Source organism: Mustela erminea, chromosome 18 (assembly GCF_009829155.1).
Source record: "Mustela erminea isolate mMusErm1 chromosome 18, mMusErm1.Pri, whole genome shotgun sequence".
NCBI lineage: Eukaryota > Metazoa > Chordata > Mammalia > Carnivora > Mustelidae > Mustela > Mustela erminea.
In genome coordinates, this window is record NC_045631.1 from 40072013 (window position 1) to 40091272 (window position 19260).

General features: G+C 54.4%; 1 protein-coding gene across 1 annotated transcript; it reads right to left on the reverse strand.

The window, feature by feature from the left end:
• Positions 1 to 143: 143 nt before the first annotated feature.
• Positions 144 to 7887, reverse strand: NR1D1 (nuclear receptor subfamily 1 group D member 1). The gene is made up of 8 exons (XM_032322328.1): positions 7214 to 7887; positions 4156 to 4491; positions 3872 to 3960; positions 3624 to 3768; positions 2614 to 3257; positions 2115 to 2300; positions 1344 to 1554; positions 144 to 632 (listed from the first exon to the last, which is right to left on the reverse strand). Exons 1-8 carry the CDS (start codon positions 7242 to 7244, stop codon positions 433 to 435), a joined length of 1842 nt encoding a protein of 613 aa, XP_032178219.1. The 5' UTR covers positions 7245 to 7887; the 3' UTR covers positions 144 to 432.
• Between the last annotated feature and the right edge of the window lie 11373 nt (positions 7888 to 19260).

The following is a 19260-nucleotide window of genomic DNA, read 5'->3' on the forward strand; positions in this document are numbered from 1 at the left end:
CCTGTATCCTCCCATCTGCTGGCAGAGTACCCACCCCACAAACTGACCAGATGGAGAGGTGTGCCCCAGCCTTGGCAATATTTCCACTCCACCGCCCCCACCCCCTCCCCGGCCCCAAACGAGCACACATCACAGAAGCCAGCTCAGCTGTGAACTATTGGATTTGAGACAGGAATAGAACAAATCGGGGGGCTAGAGAATAAGGGAGGGGTGGGAGAGTGATTTAAATAGGGGAGGATGGGAGGGTCAGTGATGGGGGAGGGAGGCGGTTATTTACAAGAAGGCTCGGGGGGCCAGAGGCTCATCTTGGAATATTTTATAACAATATAAATAAGATTCTGGTTTGCTTTTCCTTTTCGTCTCGTAAAGGAGAGAGAAGTGCAGAGTTCGATTCTGTACAAGGGGGCAGCGGCAGAAGGCCGGCCGGGCGGGTCACTGGGCGTCCACCCGGAAGGACAGCAGCTTCTCGGAATGCATGTTGTTCAGGGTCCGCAGGTCCGGCAGCTTGAGCAGCAGCTTGGTGAAGCGGGAAGTCTCCGAGGGCCGGTTCTTCAGCACCAGAGCCCGAAGAGCCCGCAGCAGCGTCTCCTGGAGCTGCTCCACCGAAGCGGAATTCTCCATGCCCGAGCGGTCTGTGGGGAAGACGACAGCAGTGAGGCGGGCTCCCCGAGCTCCTCTGAGGAGGAACCGGAGGAGGCCTGCGAGGAGGTCTCCAAGGAGGTCTCCGAGGAGAAGGCGGAGGAGGAGGAGGACGCGGCCGCTGCCGGCGCCGCTGCCGGTGCAGCCTCTCCCTGAAGCCCCTCAGAGGGCCCATGGGGAAGGAGGAGGAGGGGAGCGCAACTCCTCCTCCCAGGCCTCCCGCCCCTAAGAGCAGGAGGTGGCTGAAAGCTTGGGAGCATGGGCTCAGCAGGGCTGGTCACCTCCCATCCCACAAGGCCACTCTCCTTCCCTGAACAGGCCAAACGGCGTCCAGGCTCCCTTGCTTTTCGCTCTGTAGTTCCCTCTGCCTGGGCTGCCCTTCCCCCTTTCTGCCTGGCAATATCTTACTTGTCCTGTGAGGCCCCACTCAAGTGTCACCTCCTTCCCCAGCTCCCCCAGGCAGAAATAGTTGTCTATGCTTCCAAAGCCCTTGGTTCATGCTTCTACTGTGACACTTATCTCACTGTTTTATAATTAGTCGGGCATGAGTCTGTCTCCCCAGCTAGACTGTGTCTGAATCATGTCTGTATCCCCAGTGCCCGGTGCAGGGCCTGGCATAGCGTAGGTACTCCATAAAAGGTGTGTTGAATTGAACTGCGTCCGCCTCCTCCCCGGGGTCAGGCTCAGGCGAGAGCTTGACCTACCCGCAGAGACAAGCACCACCGCGGTGAAGAGGCCCAGCTCCTCCTCGGTAAGCGCCAGGGAGTTGAGTTTCTCGCTGAAGTCAAACATGGCACTGAGCAGGTCGCCCATGCCCATGGCTCCGAGTTCCTGCAGGCTATAGGTGGTGCGGCTGAGGAACATCACTGTCTGGTCCTTCACGTTGAACAGCGATGCAAAGCGCACCATCAACACCTAGAGGGGGGAGGGGGCAGGGCCAGTCATCCTCGGGTGGGGTGGGGTGGGGACCACTTGCCAAATTGCCCCTGAAGTTTTCCAGAGGGTTTCACTGGTGCTCCTTTAGATTTCTCAGGAAAGAGCGAGAGTGGTTTCTGAATGGGCAGTGGGGTGGGGGCGGGGGAGAGATGGAGGGATGGGGAACATCACCCCGGCTTTGGAATCCAGCAGGCCTGGGTCTGAGTCTTAGCTTTGTCACACCCTGTGACCTCGGGCAAGGTCACAAAAGTTCACCAAAGTGAATTTGCTCATGCCTAGAAGGGGGTAGGGGGTAGCAGTGTGCCCTAAGGTGTTCTTTTAGGGCAATGGGATGTGCTTAGACCCCAGCTGAGATGATAGGAGACCCAGCCATCCCAAGGCAGGATGGGGAGGGATTCTGCCCCCTCCGGCAGTCAGAGTCTGCCAGGACAGATAGCAGGGTTCCAAAGCCTTTCAGAGCCCCTGCCCATCCCAGACACCAAGTCCTTCTGCTGGATCCTTCCCAAGCTCAAGAACAGGGAGTATCAAGGGTCACTCACCTCAAAGGTGCCAGCCTTAAGCAAGGTGACCTGGTCGTGCTGAGAAAGATCACGGAAGCCAGGGATGTGCTTGGCAAACTCTACCACCTCCCGCACAGCAGGTGTGAAGCTCATGGAGAAATCCTCCCAGATCTCTTGCACGGTTCTCCCACTGCGTCCGTGTGGGTACATGTTCATGGGACATGCCTGGAGAAGGAAGGGATGTGGGGAGGCGAATATCAACCAGGCTGACTCAGATGGGCTCCCCCCACCAGCAGGGCTGGACCCTAGTTTCGGCCTGGGTTAGGGGCTGTGGTCCTGGAGGATGGGTCTTCGAGGTAAAGTAGCAATCAGGTGTCAGGTGGAGATCAGGGATTGGCAGGCAGAGCCCTTACTGTGGGGCTGAGCATCCTCCCTTGGCACGAGGATATTCCCGCATTAGCGTCCAGGCACACCCAGCTGCCTTCTGCTAGATCCAGTCTCCCAGGCCCCCTGCCCACCTCACCCCCAGTGCCCTCACCAGCAGAACGTTCTTGGAGTTGCCCTGCCGTGGACTGTTGGCAGGTGCTTCGCCTTCTGGGGCTGGGTACACATGGGTGGGGCAGAGGCGGTGCCCGTTGCTGTTGGGCTGCTGGCAGCTGTGGTGGGCAGGGCCAGGGGGCCAGGTGGGAGGGTAGGAAGAGGAAGCCTGGCGTAAACCGTTCAGGGCCTCGTTATGACGCTGAGCAGCCATAATATTGTTGTCAGTGGGGACAGGGGGGCAGCCCTGACTCTCCCAGCAGTGTGGGGTGGTGGCCGGAGGGCTGCCCGACGCATGGTTGGCATTGAAGTTGCCCGGTGAGGTGCCCAGCTTGTCATGGGCATAGGTGAAGATTTCTCGGTGGGCCCGGGCCACCTGGGATATCACATCCTCCACTGTGGGCTCAGGACTTGGGGACCGGGGAGGCGTCAGCTGTTGTGGGAACTGGGAGAAGCCCACCAAGGGTGAGGGGGCCGGAGCGGGAGGTGGTGAGGGGCCCAGGGGGCCTGGGGTCGGATGCTGGGCGGGTGAGGTTTCCAACGGGCACTGGCTGCTCAACTGGTTGTTGGCCAAGTTCATGGCGCTCTGCATCTCGGCAAGCATCCGCTGCTTCTCTCGTTTGGGGATGCGCCCAAAACGCACAGCTGTGACAGGATGAGAGCAGCGTCAGGAAGTTCTCAGACACACTCACGTGCTTCTCTTCCTTCCTTCCTCCCCAAAGGGCAAGGCCCTGAAGGCCTGGGGTTCCACCTCAAAATCAGAACCGAGGCCGCGTCCACTGAGGGGGGGTTTTCCAAGTAGGGATAGCCCTAGGAGGTGGCCAGAGGAGCTAATAGGAAAGAAGTGTGTTTATCCAAGAGGACAAAAGACAGGCGTCCCCGATACAAAGGAGACACAAGATGACGTGTCTCCGTTGGGACTTTTTTTAAAGGGAGGGGACTCACTCAGAAACTTTGGGTGGAAGGAAGGGAGGGGGGCGTGTGGCGGGGATGCCTGTGGCACTGTCTTACCATCTCGAGACATGCCCACAGAGAGACACTTCTTGAAACGACACTGCTGGCAGCGGTTGCGATTGATGCGAACAATGGAGCAGTTTTCATTCTTCAGACACCTTTTGTACTGGATGTTCTGCTGGATGCTCCGACGGAAGAAGCCCTGGAAGGACAGGGGCAGCTATAGAGAGCATGTCCGTCCAGGCCAGGCGTCTGTGTCCAGAGGACTGAGGTCACCCCGCCTCCGCCCTGACCCCCTGCCTCACCTTGCAGCCCTCACAGGCATGCACACCATAGTGGAAGCCCGAGGCGACGTCCCCACACACTTTACACAGGAGCACCATGCCATTCAGCTCTGCGGGAAGAGAGAGGCGGTGGGTGAGCGGCAGGGCTATCTGAGCAGCCCCAGATGGGCAGGACGGCAGTTGTTGCGACTCTAGGAGAAATCCCTGAGGCCAGGGAAGGCCCTGGGAAGAATCGTGTCATGGGGGCCCCAAGGCCCCACCTAGGCCTGGCCACCTTTCCCCCAGTCAGCTGGCAATTTACGCACTGGTGATGTTGCTGGTGCTCTTGCTGGGGGACACGCGGCTGCTGTCTTCCAGGGCCACTTGTAGACCCCCGGGGGGGTTCCCATTATAGAAGGAGGAGGAGGACGATGAGGAGGAAGATGAAGAAGGGGAGCCGTCATCACTCAAGCTGGGTGGAACGCTCCCAAAGGAGCGAGCTGGGTCCTGGGTGAGGGAGCCCGTGGGCGACGGTGGGAAGTAGGCAGAGCAGCCTTGCGCCAGGGACTGGAAGCTGCCATTTGAGCTGTCACTGTAGAGAGACTCAGGGCTGGTGCGGCTTGGGGAGGAGCCGCTGGAGCCAATGTAGGTGATGACACCACCTGGCAGGAGAACATGAAGGAAGAGGGTGTCAGCCGCCATACACCTTTGGTCACAGGGCACCACTCCGCTCATTCCCCCCACCTGCCTCCCCCAGACACTGCTGGATGTTCAGAAGTTAACCACGTGGAACCCTTAATCTTGGGAGTCCCAGGAAGAGCTGCACTGAGCATCTTCCCAACACATACCAGACATGACATGGCCCACCAACATCCCAAGACCCTTCGCAGGGTACATTCAGTTTCTGCCTTGGGTGTGAGGGCTCTCCCTAGAGGCAGGACCTCTGCAGGCATCTCACGTATGCACCGCTCCCCTGGCCTCAAATGCCTTCCCTGGGAATATCGACAGCAGCTAATGATTTAGTTGTCAGAGGCAGACCAGAGGATGGGATGAGCTGCTGAGACCCATTCAGAATGCCCAGTTTTCCCTCCCCCACAAAAAAAATGGCTGCCAATGTTAACACCAAGACCATTCCAGGGATGAGACTATGGAGGGCCAGTGAGCCAACACTAAGGAGAGTAGAGGTCTTACAAGAGTAAACCAGTTACATTCCCCCAAAACTGGGAGACATATTCTCCAAAGATAAGGTATTGAACCTGCCCAGTCTGATTCCCCTGGCCTCCAAGAGCAAGTGTCAGAACAGATTCTCCCTCTGAGTCAGGAAAGACTTAGCAGTGCACATTACAGGAGGTGGACACAAAAAACAAATTGTCCAGCCTAGGACTTTGGAAATCCCCTTCTAGATCTCTTAGCCTGGTGACAATGACCTTGGCTCTCTGGCCATTCAGGGACTTTGGCCCTCTGGTTACATTGCCAGCCAGGTGGCTGTGTTCCCATGATAAAAGCAGGAGAAAAGGTGACCTGCCTGCCACTCCTGTACCAAGCACTGAGACTGGCCTGCCACAGGCGGGTTGGAAGAAGGGAGGATCCTAGGACACGTGTGAGCCGACACAAGCCATGTCACCGTGTATCCAGAGGCACATGTCTTGCTCACCCACTGACACACACTGAGCTGGGCAGGGCAACCTTAAAATAGCTCAAGGTTGGTCAGGGTGAACCCAGTTCCCAGTAAAATAGTTGCACAACAGATCAGCTCCTACAGTTTCAGGGTTTAGGTAGAGGGTGAGGATGGGATATTATCTGGTGGTAAATGAACATGACCTAGTTCATCCATCCCCCAAAGGGGAGTAAGACCTTCTTTCAAAGATATTCCTAACCTGGAAGTGAGGGACATGCCTAAAAGTGTCTAGTTCTAGGTTTAGATCTATCACAAGCAACTTGATTTGTGTACGTAGAGGAAATGAACTCCTCTCTCTGGGTCTCAGTTTTCCTTTCTGTGAAGGAAAAAAAGATAAAAGCTTCATTTATGATTCTGAGATGTAGCTGTTCTGGGGAAGTCCTTGTGACAAACTGCTGCTCGCTTGGTGGGGGTGGGGAGTAAGACAGTGTCTGCAGGACTAAGGAAAGAGATGCTCCAGGAACAGTAAGAATTTGGAACGTGGTGAGGCTGAGTCTAAAGACAGTTAAGTGAAGTAGGTGCAAACAAAATAAAGTGGAAGGAACTAGGAGAAGGGTGGCTAGATGTGAGGTACCACTGAGGAGTGTAAACATGAGGCCACGAGAGGTCAAGGATGGCTCCATCTTTCTCTGCTTCAATGATGGGGAGAAGGGGGCCCCAGGCAGGCGGACAGGAAAAGGAGGCAGGCGGGGGCGGTGAGTCAGCCCAGCTTCACCCAGATCTTGGCGGGGCGGGGCGGGAGCCGGGCCCTCAGCCGGCCTCACGTCCCCACTCCACGTGTGCGTCCTGCACGTGGCTCCCCAACGAGGAACCCCGGAACTCGAGGCTCCGCCCCCTCCGCTTCCCGTCAATCGAGAGCAGCAGCCCCGCCCCCGCCCCGCCCCTCCTGGGCCTCTGGGCCCTGGGCTGGGCCCCAAACGCCAGCCCGGCCGGGGCAACTGAGGGGAGGAGAGATGGGAACACGCGTTGCCGGGGCGACCGGGGGCGGGGCGGAGCTCATTATGTAACGGGGCCGGGATGCAACGACCAATGGGGTGGCGGCCACGGCTTCTGCTGAATGAAAACAAACGCAGCACGTGGGCCCGACTCCGCAGCCATGTGAGCCCTCCGGGCCTCCCGGGCGCTGTGGGTGTCCTCCCTGGGGCAGGGCACCACTCAGCCGGCTCCTCAAGTGCCGCTCCCTACTGTCACTGAGGATTCCCCAGTGAGATCCGACCCATTCTCCCAGCCCCTCCCGCCTGGAGCCCCTATCGCCCCACTGCTTCTCAGGTTCCCTTGAGCATGCAGGAACTAGGGGAAGAGGAAGGAGGGGGGTCCTCTTTCCGAGAAGGCCAGGCATGCCACAGCTGCAGGCGAGGGGGGAGGGGAAGATAGGGGCGTTTGGTGCTCTTCTCCAAAGCTCCCAGTCCCTCAAAACTGTGCATCTTACCACACGTACCCGCTCTCCTTTACCTCCTGCCCGGGATACGAGTCCTTCAGGCTAAAAGGAGCTTTGGGACTCTGAGAGGTGGTGGTGCGGCGCTTCCGGGCGCATTCCCAGGACGAACAACTCGCTCTGGAAATCCCAGCCTATGGTCCCCATTATGCTAGCAAATCCCCAGGCCGAGGGAGTCGCCAGTCCCTTACAAAGTTCCTCTTGTTCTAAGGTATATATGGAAGTGAGGAGACCGTGACAAAGGACGATGATAGTAAAGGAATTCCGGTACCTGTGTTATTGTTGGAGTCCAGGGTCGTCATGTCTTCACCGGCTGAGAGCGGTCATTCAAACTGGACCTTGATACAGACTGGAGGTTGCAATTGCCGCTGTCGCCCCCTGAGCAGTGACTGAGGGCGGGGAATGGACCCCGCGGATCACAAGCAGGATCCGAGGCACCCTGCAGCAAGGTCTTGGGGTGGCCGGACTGCAGCCCTGCAGAAGGGTAGGACGCAGAGGCAACGGAGGTCTGCTTTGCATGGGAAGAGCAGAGTGTGGGGGAGGGGGGAAATCAGCCTGCTGTATAGTTCTGGCTGGAAGGTAGCAAGGAGGGTCGGGTCTCTGCAGTGCACGGGGTGCCACTGCCTGACGGCTTCACAGCGCTGCAGGGTAGCGAATCTGGAGCTCCCGGTGCAAAAGTCCCAGAGGGAGAGAGGATGCAGTCAGGAAGTAAGTAGGTGATGGGGAGAAACGGGGCACCCAGGCGCAAAGAAGCGAGACGTGTGCCCTGCTACGTTCCCTCGGCAGCAATATTTCACTCTGCCAATCTCAGCCGCCTTTTGCCCCAGCCTTTTTCCCTGGGACAGAGGGCTCTGCGCAGGCGCCAGCAACCCAGGGTTCCCGGGCCGCACGCGGCACTGGAGCAGGTACCATGTGATCCCAGGGAGCGCCTCGTGCCCCAGTGACACACTTTTCCAGCAGCAGGCACGTTGAGCTCCGTGCGCCTGCGTAACGCTAAGCCTTTCGGGATTCGTAGTCCACTGGCAAAGTGGGCGGACTGCGTTTATTTCCTCTTTTCTGCCTTGCAAAAGCCTTAGCTGGGGCCGGGGAGGAGCTAAGAGCCGAATGGGGTGGGGTGCACTGAAAAGTCAGGGTGGCGTGTTTGGAAAGCCTGTATGGCAGAGGCATGTGAATTCCTGGGGAGGGACTGGCAAGCTTGGCTGTTCCCTGGGAGATAAAAGCTAACAGGCTCTTTCTGCAAACCTTGCAAACGTGAGGGCTTCACGTGATTGCAGGACTGACCTCGCCTTGAGGTTACTGGTGACACAGGGAGAGATGACAAGTAGGGGAGGGAGATATCCCCAGAGTCAGGAACTTAAGCTGAAATTTCTGCTGCAGGTCCAAGTCCTGAGACCAAAACGAAACGTGACCCTTTTTCTCTTCTACTCTCCTTAGGGAGAACACCCCTAGAGAAAGGAGTTGCTGCCGTGGGGGTGAGGTTGTCCCTAGGGAGTCCCTGTTTGCTTGTATGACACCACCACACTCATTCGAGGTGACTTTGGGGTGAGTCATTTCCCTTTGTCTGGGAAATAAAAAAGGCCAGGGAGGGGAACTTTATGGTGAAAGTGCTCTGAGGTCCTAAAGTAATGGGGCCAAAGGTGAGGCAGGGGTCTGGGAGCAGAGTGACACCCCATCCCCCGAACCACCAGTGCTGGAATGCAGCACGAAGATCCCACCGAAGGGAACTCAGAAGGGAGCTTGAAGATCATCTTAACCCCTGCCCCTTTTCCTCACTATCCTTTCCTTGGTAAGAGGAAAATGAGGCCTAGAAGAAGTGGCTCATGGTGAGACATTCATTCTTAGTTCCCTAATGCCCACTCGAAACAGCAGGGAGATGGGCAGACATGCAAGGGAAATACTGACTAGGGGTTAGAAATAGCATCTCCCTTCAGAGCCCTGGTGAAAATGGGTCTCTCCTGCTCGAGGACTTGGACTGTGGGGAGAGATGGGGCCTCTTCTTCAAGCAGCCAAGTGAGCCTGAGCCACCTGCTGCTTCCCGCTAACTCCTCCTCAGTCCCAGTACGCTTCTCCGGAGGGTTTTTATTGTTGTTGTTTTTGTTTCTGTTTTTATTTTTCCTGCACAGGAAGCCCTTCCCCACTTGTTCACAGACAACTCCTAGGGCAGCTCTAGGGTTATGCCCAGAGACATGACAGTCACCAGAGAGGTAGAAAAAGGAGGAGTGTGGGCACCAAGGAAGGATGAACTTGGGTAGTGAGGAGACACACAAACTGAGAGAGGACAGTGAGGTTGACTGGGGGGAGGTTATTGAGTAGCTGGCTTGACCACTGACCCTCAGACTCCTGGGAGATGTGCTCCCTAAAATGGGCTCCATAGAATAGTCTAGGCTTAAGCTTTATCCCCACCCCACCCCACCCCCCCGACAAGGAAAAGTGGGAGAGAGAAGACAGTGGGCTCTTCCCTGGCCTGCGCTGGTCCTCTGGCCCAGAGCTGGGAAGCTGTAGCCCAGAGAGCGTGGGAGGACCTGGGAGGGCCTAGGACAAACAAGGAAAGAGACTTTTCAGGAAAACTTGGTTCTGACCTCAGCCTTCTCCCCTCCCTCTCCTACCGGGCTCTGGAGGGAATGCTGGGGAGGTGAGTGGCTCTGTCCAGTACTGCCTGCTGTCTATGCTCTTCCGGCTCTTCCTCACAGCCAGGGCCAGGGTTCAGGTATCTGCCAGGGCTGGATTCAAAATCAGGGCCCTTGGCATGACCTCTAGTGCCCCATCAGCCCCAGCACCCACACCAGCACACTCCCCTTAGTTGTACTGGACTCTCTCTGAGGCCCACAGCTCTGTTCTTTGCGCATTGATTCTGTCCACCCTGTTCTCCTTGTTGCTCTTTTTCCCTATAGGGAAAGGGCCAAGGGTCCACAATCTCTCCCTGAGTTTGCAGCCAGGGAAAGGAAAGAGGAAGCAGAGGCAGGGAGAGCCGAAATTCAGTCAGCCTAATTCTTGGCAAGGAGCTGGGTTGTTTTGCAGTCTGAGTGAGGTATGAAGGCGGAGGCTGGGAGGGAGGAACCAAAGAAGGGGGGGTTACCTCTGCTCCCTCCTTCCTCTGCAGCACTTCTTTAGGGGTCCCCTTTTTCTTTCCTGACAAAGAGGTAACTCTGGGATCTTCCTTCTACAATTGGAGGGAAGGATACAGAAGAATGAAGAGGCAGGACTCTTCTTTGGTTCCAGAATCTTCTAGTCTCTCTACCCTGTTCCTTCTACTGCCAGCAGCTACTGGCAGAAGGACAGAGACCTATGGGACCCAGAGCCACCAAACGGATGGAGAAAAGTCTGAGAAGTCTGGCCTTTGGAGACCTGGCTGGAATCTAGCTTTGGCCTCTCTTCGACCTCAACCTTGACCTTAAGACAACAGGTGCAATTCCACACAGCCTCCCGCCTCTCCTGCCAGCTGGACATTCCAGTTCACTTCTATACACACACACACACACACACACACACACACACCCGTTCCTCCTACAGCTAATTTCAGCCCAAGAAGAAACTGGACTCTTCATAAACAGTGCTCAGTTTAGAACTGTGTAGAATGGATGCAAAGCCAAGAGCTGGCACAGCCTGGGCTCCATGTTACACACGCTCAGATTCCTCAGAGGCTGGGATTCTGGGGACTGACCTCACTCTTGTAGGGCAAGGCTGGATCGTGCATGTGTATGTGTGCGTGTGTGTGTGTGTGTGTGTGTGTGTGTATGTGTGTGTTTCCAAATATGTCTTCAAATTCTCCTGGATTTCTTCGGACAGCACAGTTAAGCAGAGGAAGAAACGGGATCAAGAGCTCTAAATTCTGGTCAGGATATACATAACAATTGTGTGAGTGAGAGGTTGCGTGCATGAGTATGTGTGAATGGTATGCGTGTGCATAGATGTGTGTGTTCGGTCCAGGATCTATGCTCCTTGCCTGTGTGTTGTTCTGGGTAACAGGGCAACACCCTGGGCACATCCTGGGTGGCCTAAATCTTGGGCTGACTGTTTGACTGACTGACTGACTGAGGGTGGGTCCTTGCTGGAAACCAGGTCAGGCTTCAGTAGGTGCCTTCCCTTCCCCCTCACCAAGCAAACCATTGCCCAGGGGAGTAACCTCCCTGCCCAGGTGATGCAAACCTGGGTCAGAAACCCCAGGGATGCCCCAGAATCAGAGAAGAAGGCATTTGCCTGGGAGAGTCATGCCTTGCCCTTCTAGATTCTTTTCCTATTCTCTAAAGGGCCAGCTGGCTTTCCTTTACCCACCCAAAGCACTGATGTCTTGGGGAGAATTTCAGGAACATGCCACAGGAGGGCCCAAGTCTGAGCTGATTTGTTCTTTAGGGGCGGTGGAGAAAGAAAGGGTGAGACGTGGTCCAGGGCTAAGTTCTATGGCTGTGCTTTTGCCTTTGATTCTACCCTCACCTCACTACTCCTATCTCTGAGGAAAGGAACTAAGAAGCATGTATTAAGTACCAGCTGTATGCCAGGCTCTGGGCTAAGTGGTTTACATATATTAGCTCATTTAATATCCATAACAACACTGTGCTGCAGGCCTCATTCTTCTTTTAGAAATAGGGAGCTTGAGGTTTTGAGATGTTTGTTGCCTTGCCGGGGATGCGGCAAGAGGCTAGTCAATTGGTCTTGAAGCTGTTTTTGAAGTGAAGCACTAAAGATTGAGAAGATGTCACCTCAAAAAGTGATGGTATTCAAGGAGATTTTTGGACGGGCTAAAGCCCCCCCATCTCTCTCCCCCGTGACCACTGTCAACGTCACAGTGAAAACAGCAGCGTTGGGAATCTGACCCCAGGTCTGAGGGGACAACAATTTCCACTAGCAAGACTGTCTGTCCTGGAGAAAATGATCACTTCGATTGAAACACCAAAATGTCTGAGTAGCCAGCTTCTCCTGGTGTTTCCTAAGCAATAATGCTGCTTGGAAGGGTGGCACGTCAGCAAAAAGAGAGGCCTAAAGCACCTTCTGTCCCCACAAGAACCTCACCTTCCCAGGCCTACGTTTCCTCTTCCCTTACCCTCCCTCCCCCACTTTCTCCTTATGTGGTTGTAAAGGGAGATGTGGGGGGCCAGGAGAGGGTTCAACAAACAGCAAACACATGTTCACAGAGACCGCTGCAGAGGTGAGTCATGGAAGGAGGCATCTGAACCTTCTTCTCCCTCTGACTTGGGGATCCACAGTTGGTAAGAAGGGGCAGGTAAGAAGGCTTTAAAGCACCATGGTGCTTCCTTCAGAGGGTGTATTAAGAACGGATTGTTTCCTATAACTTCACATGGTGACAGATGGGAGCTATGCTTATCGTGGTGAGCATTTTGTTGTTGTTGTTGTTGTTTTTAAGATTTTTATTTATTTGAAAGCCAGTGAGAGAGAGAGAGAGAGAGAGACAGCTTCAGAGTGGGGAAGGTCAGAGGGAGAAGCAGACTCCCTGCTCTGCAGGGACTGCTGGGACTCGATCCTGAGACTCCAGGATCATGACCTGAGCACACGGCAATCATTTCACCAACTGAGCCATCCAGGTGCCTGTTTTGTAACATACATAAATGTTGAATCACTATGTCGTAAAAATAAACAAATAAATAAATAAAAATGTTTAATTAAAAAAATGAAAAAGAATGGATTCATTCAATGAGAGTAGGGAAGGCCCCCAAAGTTGTGCTCAGAGCCCTAAAGAAACAATATCCCACTGCCCCAGGTATCTGCTTGAGCAATGTGCACCTCTAAGTACAGCCCTTCTAAAGCCATCCACCATCCTAGGTCAATGCTTCTTCAGCAGATGTTTTGGGGAACTGGAAGGAGGGTCCCTTTTTCTGAACCCAGGATCCCACTCACATCACAGGATCCAGGAGGTGCCTGGACTATCCTTGGTAGTAGAAGACTAAGTCTCAGATCACCCTCTTTCTGGTGTGGGGTTCCTCCCCCTAGCTTGTGGGGCATCCAGCACATGCTATGCCGAGGCCATCCTGTTCAACCTTTGCTGTGCTGCTGCTGGAGCCTACTGATGGTTTTGTCTTTCAGGCCTGACAAAGGCCTGTTTTCTGTCCTTGAGCCTCTGTAGGACTGGGATGCAGGGGAATTTGTGTGGGGAGCGAAGGGGTATCTGTGTGCCTGCCTCTGTTCCCAACCTCTTACCACAAACTCTAGGTCAAACCTTCTCCTTATCTCCATTCCTTGGGCCTCTGCAAATGTCCTTGTAGCTGCCTGGGGAGGCCAGGGGCTTATGACAGTCCTCGTGAGCAGGATGGACCTCAGAGGAGCCATGGCCTGGGCAGACGTTAGTTAGGGACTGTGTGGAGCTTCTGGGAGGCTTACATAAACACTGGCTGGGATGAGGAGGGAAAGGAGGGGTGCAGTGGCCTGCCCAGGAAAAAAAAAAAAAAAAAAAAAAAAAGGCAGCCCCCGCCCCTCCAGCTCAGCCTGCATGGAAAGAAGGAAAGAAGCTTATTTTTTCCCTCCTCCCATCCCTCTCCCCTGGTCTGCAGCTGTGAGTTGGGCCGGAAAGACTGCAGTATCTTGGGGGAGGGGGGGTAGGAGAAGGAAGGAGAGAGAGGATGCGACTTCACAAATTTGGGATCCCCCCCTTCTTCTAAACTGGGGGGGGTGGGGAGGTAAGATGGAGAAGTAATTTGCCAAAGAGATTTTCAATGCCACAGGAAGGAGCTTTGGCTCATTAGAATGCACAGTTTGCACCCTGAAAAAAAAAAATCTGTGCTGGTTGCAAAAATGCAGACGTGTGTAGGGGACCAGCAGAGATTTAAAAAAAAAAAAAAAGAAAGAAAGAAAGAAAGAAAAAAAAAAAAAACGCTAGCTCTGCAATGCAGGATCTGCGAAGTTTTGGTGCGATGAGGAAATGTGGGTCGTGCTCATTTTGTTTGCTTGTTCCTGCTAACCTACTGTCCGCCTGACTCCAGCACGGTCTCACATCCCAGCAAGAGGCACTGTTGCTCAGAAACAGGGTCATGGGCGGGGTGGGGGGGGGTGGCCAGAGCAGAGGGCTGCATTGAGGGTCTGGGGTTAGGGTGCTGAGAGATAGACTCTTCTGGGGCTGGGAGGGCCAGGTGGATGGGAGGGGCACTTTCATGCCGGATAGAGCCTAAGCTTGTCTTTCACACTAGTGTTTGTTCTCCAGCTGGACTGGGGTACTAGTGTGAAGTTCCTCCAGATCCCCCCACCCCCCACCCCGCCCTCAGCTCCTCCCTATCCCCAACTGGCAGAGGGACTTTCCTTTTCCTATCCACTGCCGCAGAAAGAACTCTGGTTTCTTGTCCCTGACCCCACAAATCCCTGAACTCTCCTTGTTCTAATCCTGGAATGGGCACTTGCTGCCTTTCTGTGTGGCATCCTCCTTCCTAGAAAGAGGGGACGAGGCAGTCTGATCTGGGGAGCCCAGGCTGCAGGGAAACCAAGTCTTGGCTCCAGGCTGACTTTGGCTCATCAACTCCTGTCCAGGGCTAGGGGCGGCCACTCTGCTCTTGGCTTGGGAAGGCCCTTTGTTCCTATGGAGCCTGGGGCTGTGGGCCGTGTGAACGCCACTGGGTTGCCTGGGGGGAGACTATGCCTGCGGGAAACCATGTTTCTTTCCTGGGTATTTGTTCTGCCTGAGGTTCAGGAGAGACAAAAGGAGACAGAAGGAGGATAAGGACCCTGGAGATAGGGAGAAGGAAGCCTAAGTGCCCTTTCGCTCCTTTCCCATCTTCCCCCCTGTTTCTCTGGTCCTGAGAGGACAGGGCCCAGTGTGTTTGTGCCGGCCGAGGCTCACGCGGGCTGCCCGGGTCACATGGCCTGGGCATGTGCAGCCTGCTCCATTTCTACCACAACAACTCGCTCATAAACAGCCGGGCTGCTGCGGCGGTGGTGGCGGAGACATGTGCAAGCGAGGGGGTGGGGCACGTGGCCCTGCCCGAGCCAAGGGAAGGCTCTCCGCTCCGCTCAGCACTGCCTCTCCCCTCCCGATGCTGGCGCTGCCTCGCCACAGGAAATTCCTAGTGCTCCTTTGCTGCTGCTGCAAAACATGTTTTTGGGAAGTGACTTTCAACAAGGATGGAGTCCGTGGGCTATTTTAAACGACATAGAAGAGATAATCAGTCCAGCCCCGACTTCTGCTGCCTTTGCCCTATCTTTCTTAGATCCTTATCCACGTTGGGGTGGAGGGCTGTGCAGGGGTCATGCTTCCAATTCTCACCTGTTTCTTCCTCTTATGTAATATAATATTGGAAGCAGCTAAGTCCCCATGGCGAGCACTGGGGTAGGGGGCTGTGCTTCCCTGCCACAGTGGTTCTCAGGATCCACTGGCAGCCCTGGGATTAGGAGTGTGGTCAGCATCACCTGGGCACCTATGAGAAAGACAAATTGTCAGGTCCCTGATCAGCCCTAATGAATCAGGAGCTCCAGCAGTGGAGCCCAGCACGTGATTCAGATGCATGCTGAGGGGAGCACGCTGGTCTGAGGTTTTGTTCCCTAGCTGTCGGTCCTGCAGGGTCTAGCCCCAGATTAGGGGAATGTCCATGTTTCCCCATTCGTGCTTCTTCAGCTAGCTTTAGCCAGAGTGCACCACCAGATTCAGTTTGACTCAGTGTAGAAAGCATTTATTGGGTGCCTACTATGTGCAAGGATTCTGGAAGTGAGAGCAGGTAAATAGTGGGAGGATGAGCGAGATCTGAAAGGGGAGGGGAAGGTATTGGGGAGAATAAAGGAAGTGAAGGTTAGGGTCGTTATTATTTATCCTTTCTCCATCTTACCTACTTTTCGTTCTGTAACTGAGACTCCTATTAGAACAGCTGATTGGGTAGGGGGAGGCGGGGCGCCAGGGTGGCTCAGTCAGTTGAGCATCTGCCTTCAGCTCAGGTCATGATCCCATGGTCCTGGGATTGAGCCCTGCACTGGGCTCCCTGCTCAATGGGGAGTCTGCTTCTCCCTCTCCTCCTGGCTTATGCACTCTCTCTCTGTCTCTCTCTCTCTCTCTCAAGAAAAAAAAAAAAAGTTGATTGTGGCTTAAATTGTTCTGAGGCTGGAGGTAGAAACTGGTCCCTTGTCTATTTTTGGTGACCGTGAGAACCCCAAACTAGTTAGAGCCATAGGTCCCTGACTCCCTCTGCATAACTAAGAGAATATGAGCACCATGTACATATGTGCACACGTGCACACACCCTCCTGGGGATCTCAGAGACGGGTAGGGAGAGCCAAGAAAAGAAATGAGGTCCCAGAGGGTTAGAAGTACCCCAGGCAAAATGAGTTTAACAGATAACAAGCAGGAAAAGACTTTCAATGGGGGAGGGTGGGGGCAACTCTGGCCTACTCTAGCTTCCTGAGCCCCAGAAACTGTGACCAGAGGAAGCAGAGGGTCTCTAAGGCAAATCACAAAGGCTCCTGAGAATGAAACCTGAGCCTGGAAAGCAAAGCGACTAGGGGAATGGACACTGGATTAGAAGGGTTCCCTTTCACAGGCAAACAGAACAAGGGTGAGGCATGGGGGGTGGGGGAGCAGAGATGGTAGCCATGCTCAGCCCCTCTCCTCTGGCCTTTTCTCTTCCATCATACATAGGCTCTCAGGAGCAGAGATGCCATTATTGTCTTAACCATGACCAGTTGACTCCTGGCCTCTGCCTGCTTCAATTTTTGAGGAATATGCTTTCCTCTGGGCAGAGCCCAGAGCCTTTTCTCTCACTTCTCTCTGCAAGGGTTCCTCTCTGTGCCTGAAAGGCTCTGGGCTCAAGGAGCAGACAGCCCTGCAGGCTCAGCCGCAGTGACCTACATCGGCTCTCCCCTAGGCCCTGGGTGTGGGGGCTGAGGTTTCAAGATAGGAACTTGGGAATCTGGCACAGGTCTGCAGATGACGTCAGGGAGAGAGGCTGCAAAAGTGGCACGGAGGGACCACAGGCAGGGGGTACTGCCGGACTGAGTTTTCACTTTGTCATTTGTGGACAATATCAAAAGACAGTTCAAACCTCAAATACAAAAAACATTTCCGAGCAGCGACCCCTTGGATGGGAGCCAGAGGTCTCTGACAGGCCTGGTCTCTCTTCACTAGATTTGGTGGTGGTTTCTTCCTGCTCCCCATTCTTGCTGAACCCACCCCTGTCTGCAGGGGCAAGATTTCCCTTTCCCTGGTTTGATGTGGACCAGTGAGTTCAGATTTCAGCTGATTTATTTCAGGGATATGAAGGCTGAGTAGAAATCCACTCCCAAGCTTTACAATATGGAGACCCATGTACTTCCTTAGATCTGAGGTTCTGAGAAGGATCCAGAAGAAGCCCTGCAACCAAATTACCCCCTTACCTCAGGACCCTGGCAGCTGAACCTCTCCTTGCAGCTACCGGCTTCTGAAACAGGCAGGTAGGTTCTGAAATAGGTGTTTTCCCTCTCTTTCACTATAAACCACAGTATTTAGGATGTTCACTGCCTCCAGATTGTGGACATTTTGCCCTGGCAAGGAAATGCTATTGTAGGGGGAGGAAATTAGGTGGTGGTGACAGAGAATGATAGATGAGCCTTTTACTTAGGGGAGAGAGAGAGAGCGAGAGAGCGAGCTCCTGACAGGGAGAGCACGCAGGCAGTGCAGGACTGGATGGCTTTCCTCTCCAAAGGGCTTCCCCTCCGCCAAGCCCCACCCCCAAAGCCCAGGAAGTCTACAGCCTGGCACCCAGCCAGGGTGAGAACATTCCTCAGGGTTCTGACAGGCTGGGGGTTGGGTGGGGGGAATGGTGGTGGTGCTCCCACCCCGTGCTTGGGGACAGGGGAAGGAAACATGCGGGGGAGGAAATGACCACAGAGAGGAGGGTGAGGGTGAGAGATGGGGAGCTGGCTCCCAGTGCCACAGGTCCCTTTTAGAGAGAAGGGTTGAGGCTGGATGGCTTCCCAAAGGCCATGTGAAGGGTCTGCAGCTTCAGAGTAGATGACCTCCAGGTCACCTCTCTGCTCAGGGTTGTCACTGACGTCGCACACCGTCAGGAGATTCTCTCTTCCTCCCTTACTCTAACGGGCCTGTGGTTGAGCTCGGGAGCCCCGGAGTGGCGAAACTCTGGAACTGCAGCTAGGCTGGGGGAGGAGCCCAACGGGTCTCCCACTGTCTTTCTACCAGGGCCCCTCCCTTTTCCTCCACTAGGCCCAGGACTCTGGAAATAGCACCTGGTAATGGGAGCACTGACAGATGCTGAGTTATAGGAGAGCAAGTGTCCCTAGTCTCTAACGTTCTAGCTTACTCGCTTCTCAGATGTTTCCCTTGAAAATAGGTGCCCTCAGACTCCTCCCATTTCCTTCCATACAATGCTTGTTAACATGCCCCCCCGCCCCCGGAGAACCAGCTACTTGGCTACCATAAGGTCCCCCTCTTTGGGCCCCAGGACCTGTAGCTCTTGGGCTCCTATTCATGACCTCTATGCCTTTGAGGGACAAATGGCTCTGTGATAATTCTGGTTTTAAATTTAACCTTCCCTACCCCTCTCTAAACACTGCCTGGTCTAACTCTTCACCGCAGTCATCTCCCAACCATATGCCTTCCATCACCCCAATTCCCTATCCAATCTCTCAACCTCACAACTCATGTGTGGAAAAGGAGTCGGGGGAATGGACAAAGCTAGGTCAGATTTTTTTCCGAGGAAAACCGGTTCCCTGTTTGGTTTCATTTGACCTGTATTTCTAGCTTTTCCGGGTTAGTCCTCTTGTTCCCTGCATCAAGACTTCCCACTGGACTAATTTTGCTGTCTTGCCTACCTTTCCCTCCAACATAATCCCTTGTGCTCTTCTCATCCAGGACAGATGTCCTTAACGCTGAAAGAAGAAACTCCGCTTTGGAAATAATTTATGTCAGCTGTCGAGGAATACCAGCCCAATTGAGGGAGAACTGCTTCCAGTGTTGTTGGGGAAGGGGACGTGGTGAAGGAGCCACGAAGCAACTCTAGGAGAGGCCATATTCCCATTATCCAGACGGTAATTCAAATACTTTTGGTGCTTGTCTGGTATCTGAGGATTTCAGAGAGCTCTGCCAACAACAGTGAAGAACTCTAGGGGAAATGGGAGTTGGAGTAGAGGTAACCAACTGCGCAGTGAGAGATTGAAAAGTCTCCCAACTCCATCCCCAAAGTCGTTTTCTTTGACGATGTCCCTTCTCTGGAATTAGCCTCATCTTTTATTTTGTGTGATCCTTAATGTTATTAGCCAGGGAGCTACGAGGCGTGAAATCATTTTAAGTAGACACATCCACGTTCCCATATTGCACTGCACACCTCAATCAACTTTCCTCTTCTCCCAGCCTGCTGCCCCACATTCACCCTGAAGGGGGCACTTTTGTTCAGTCGTTGGTGC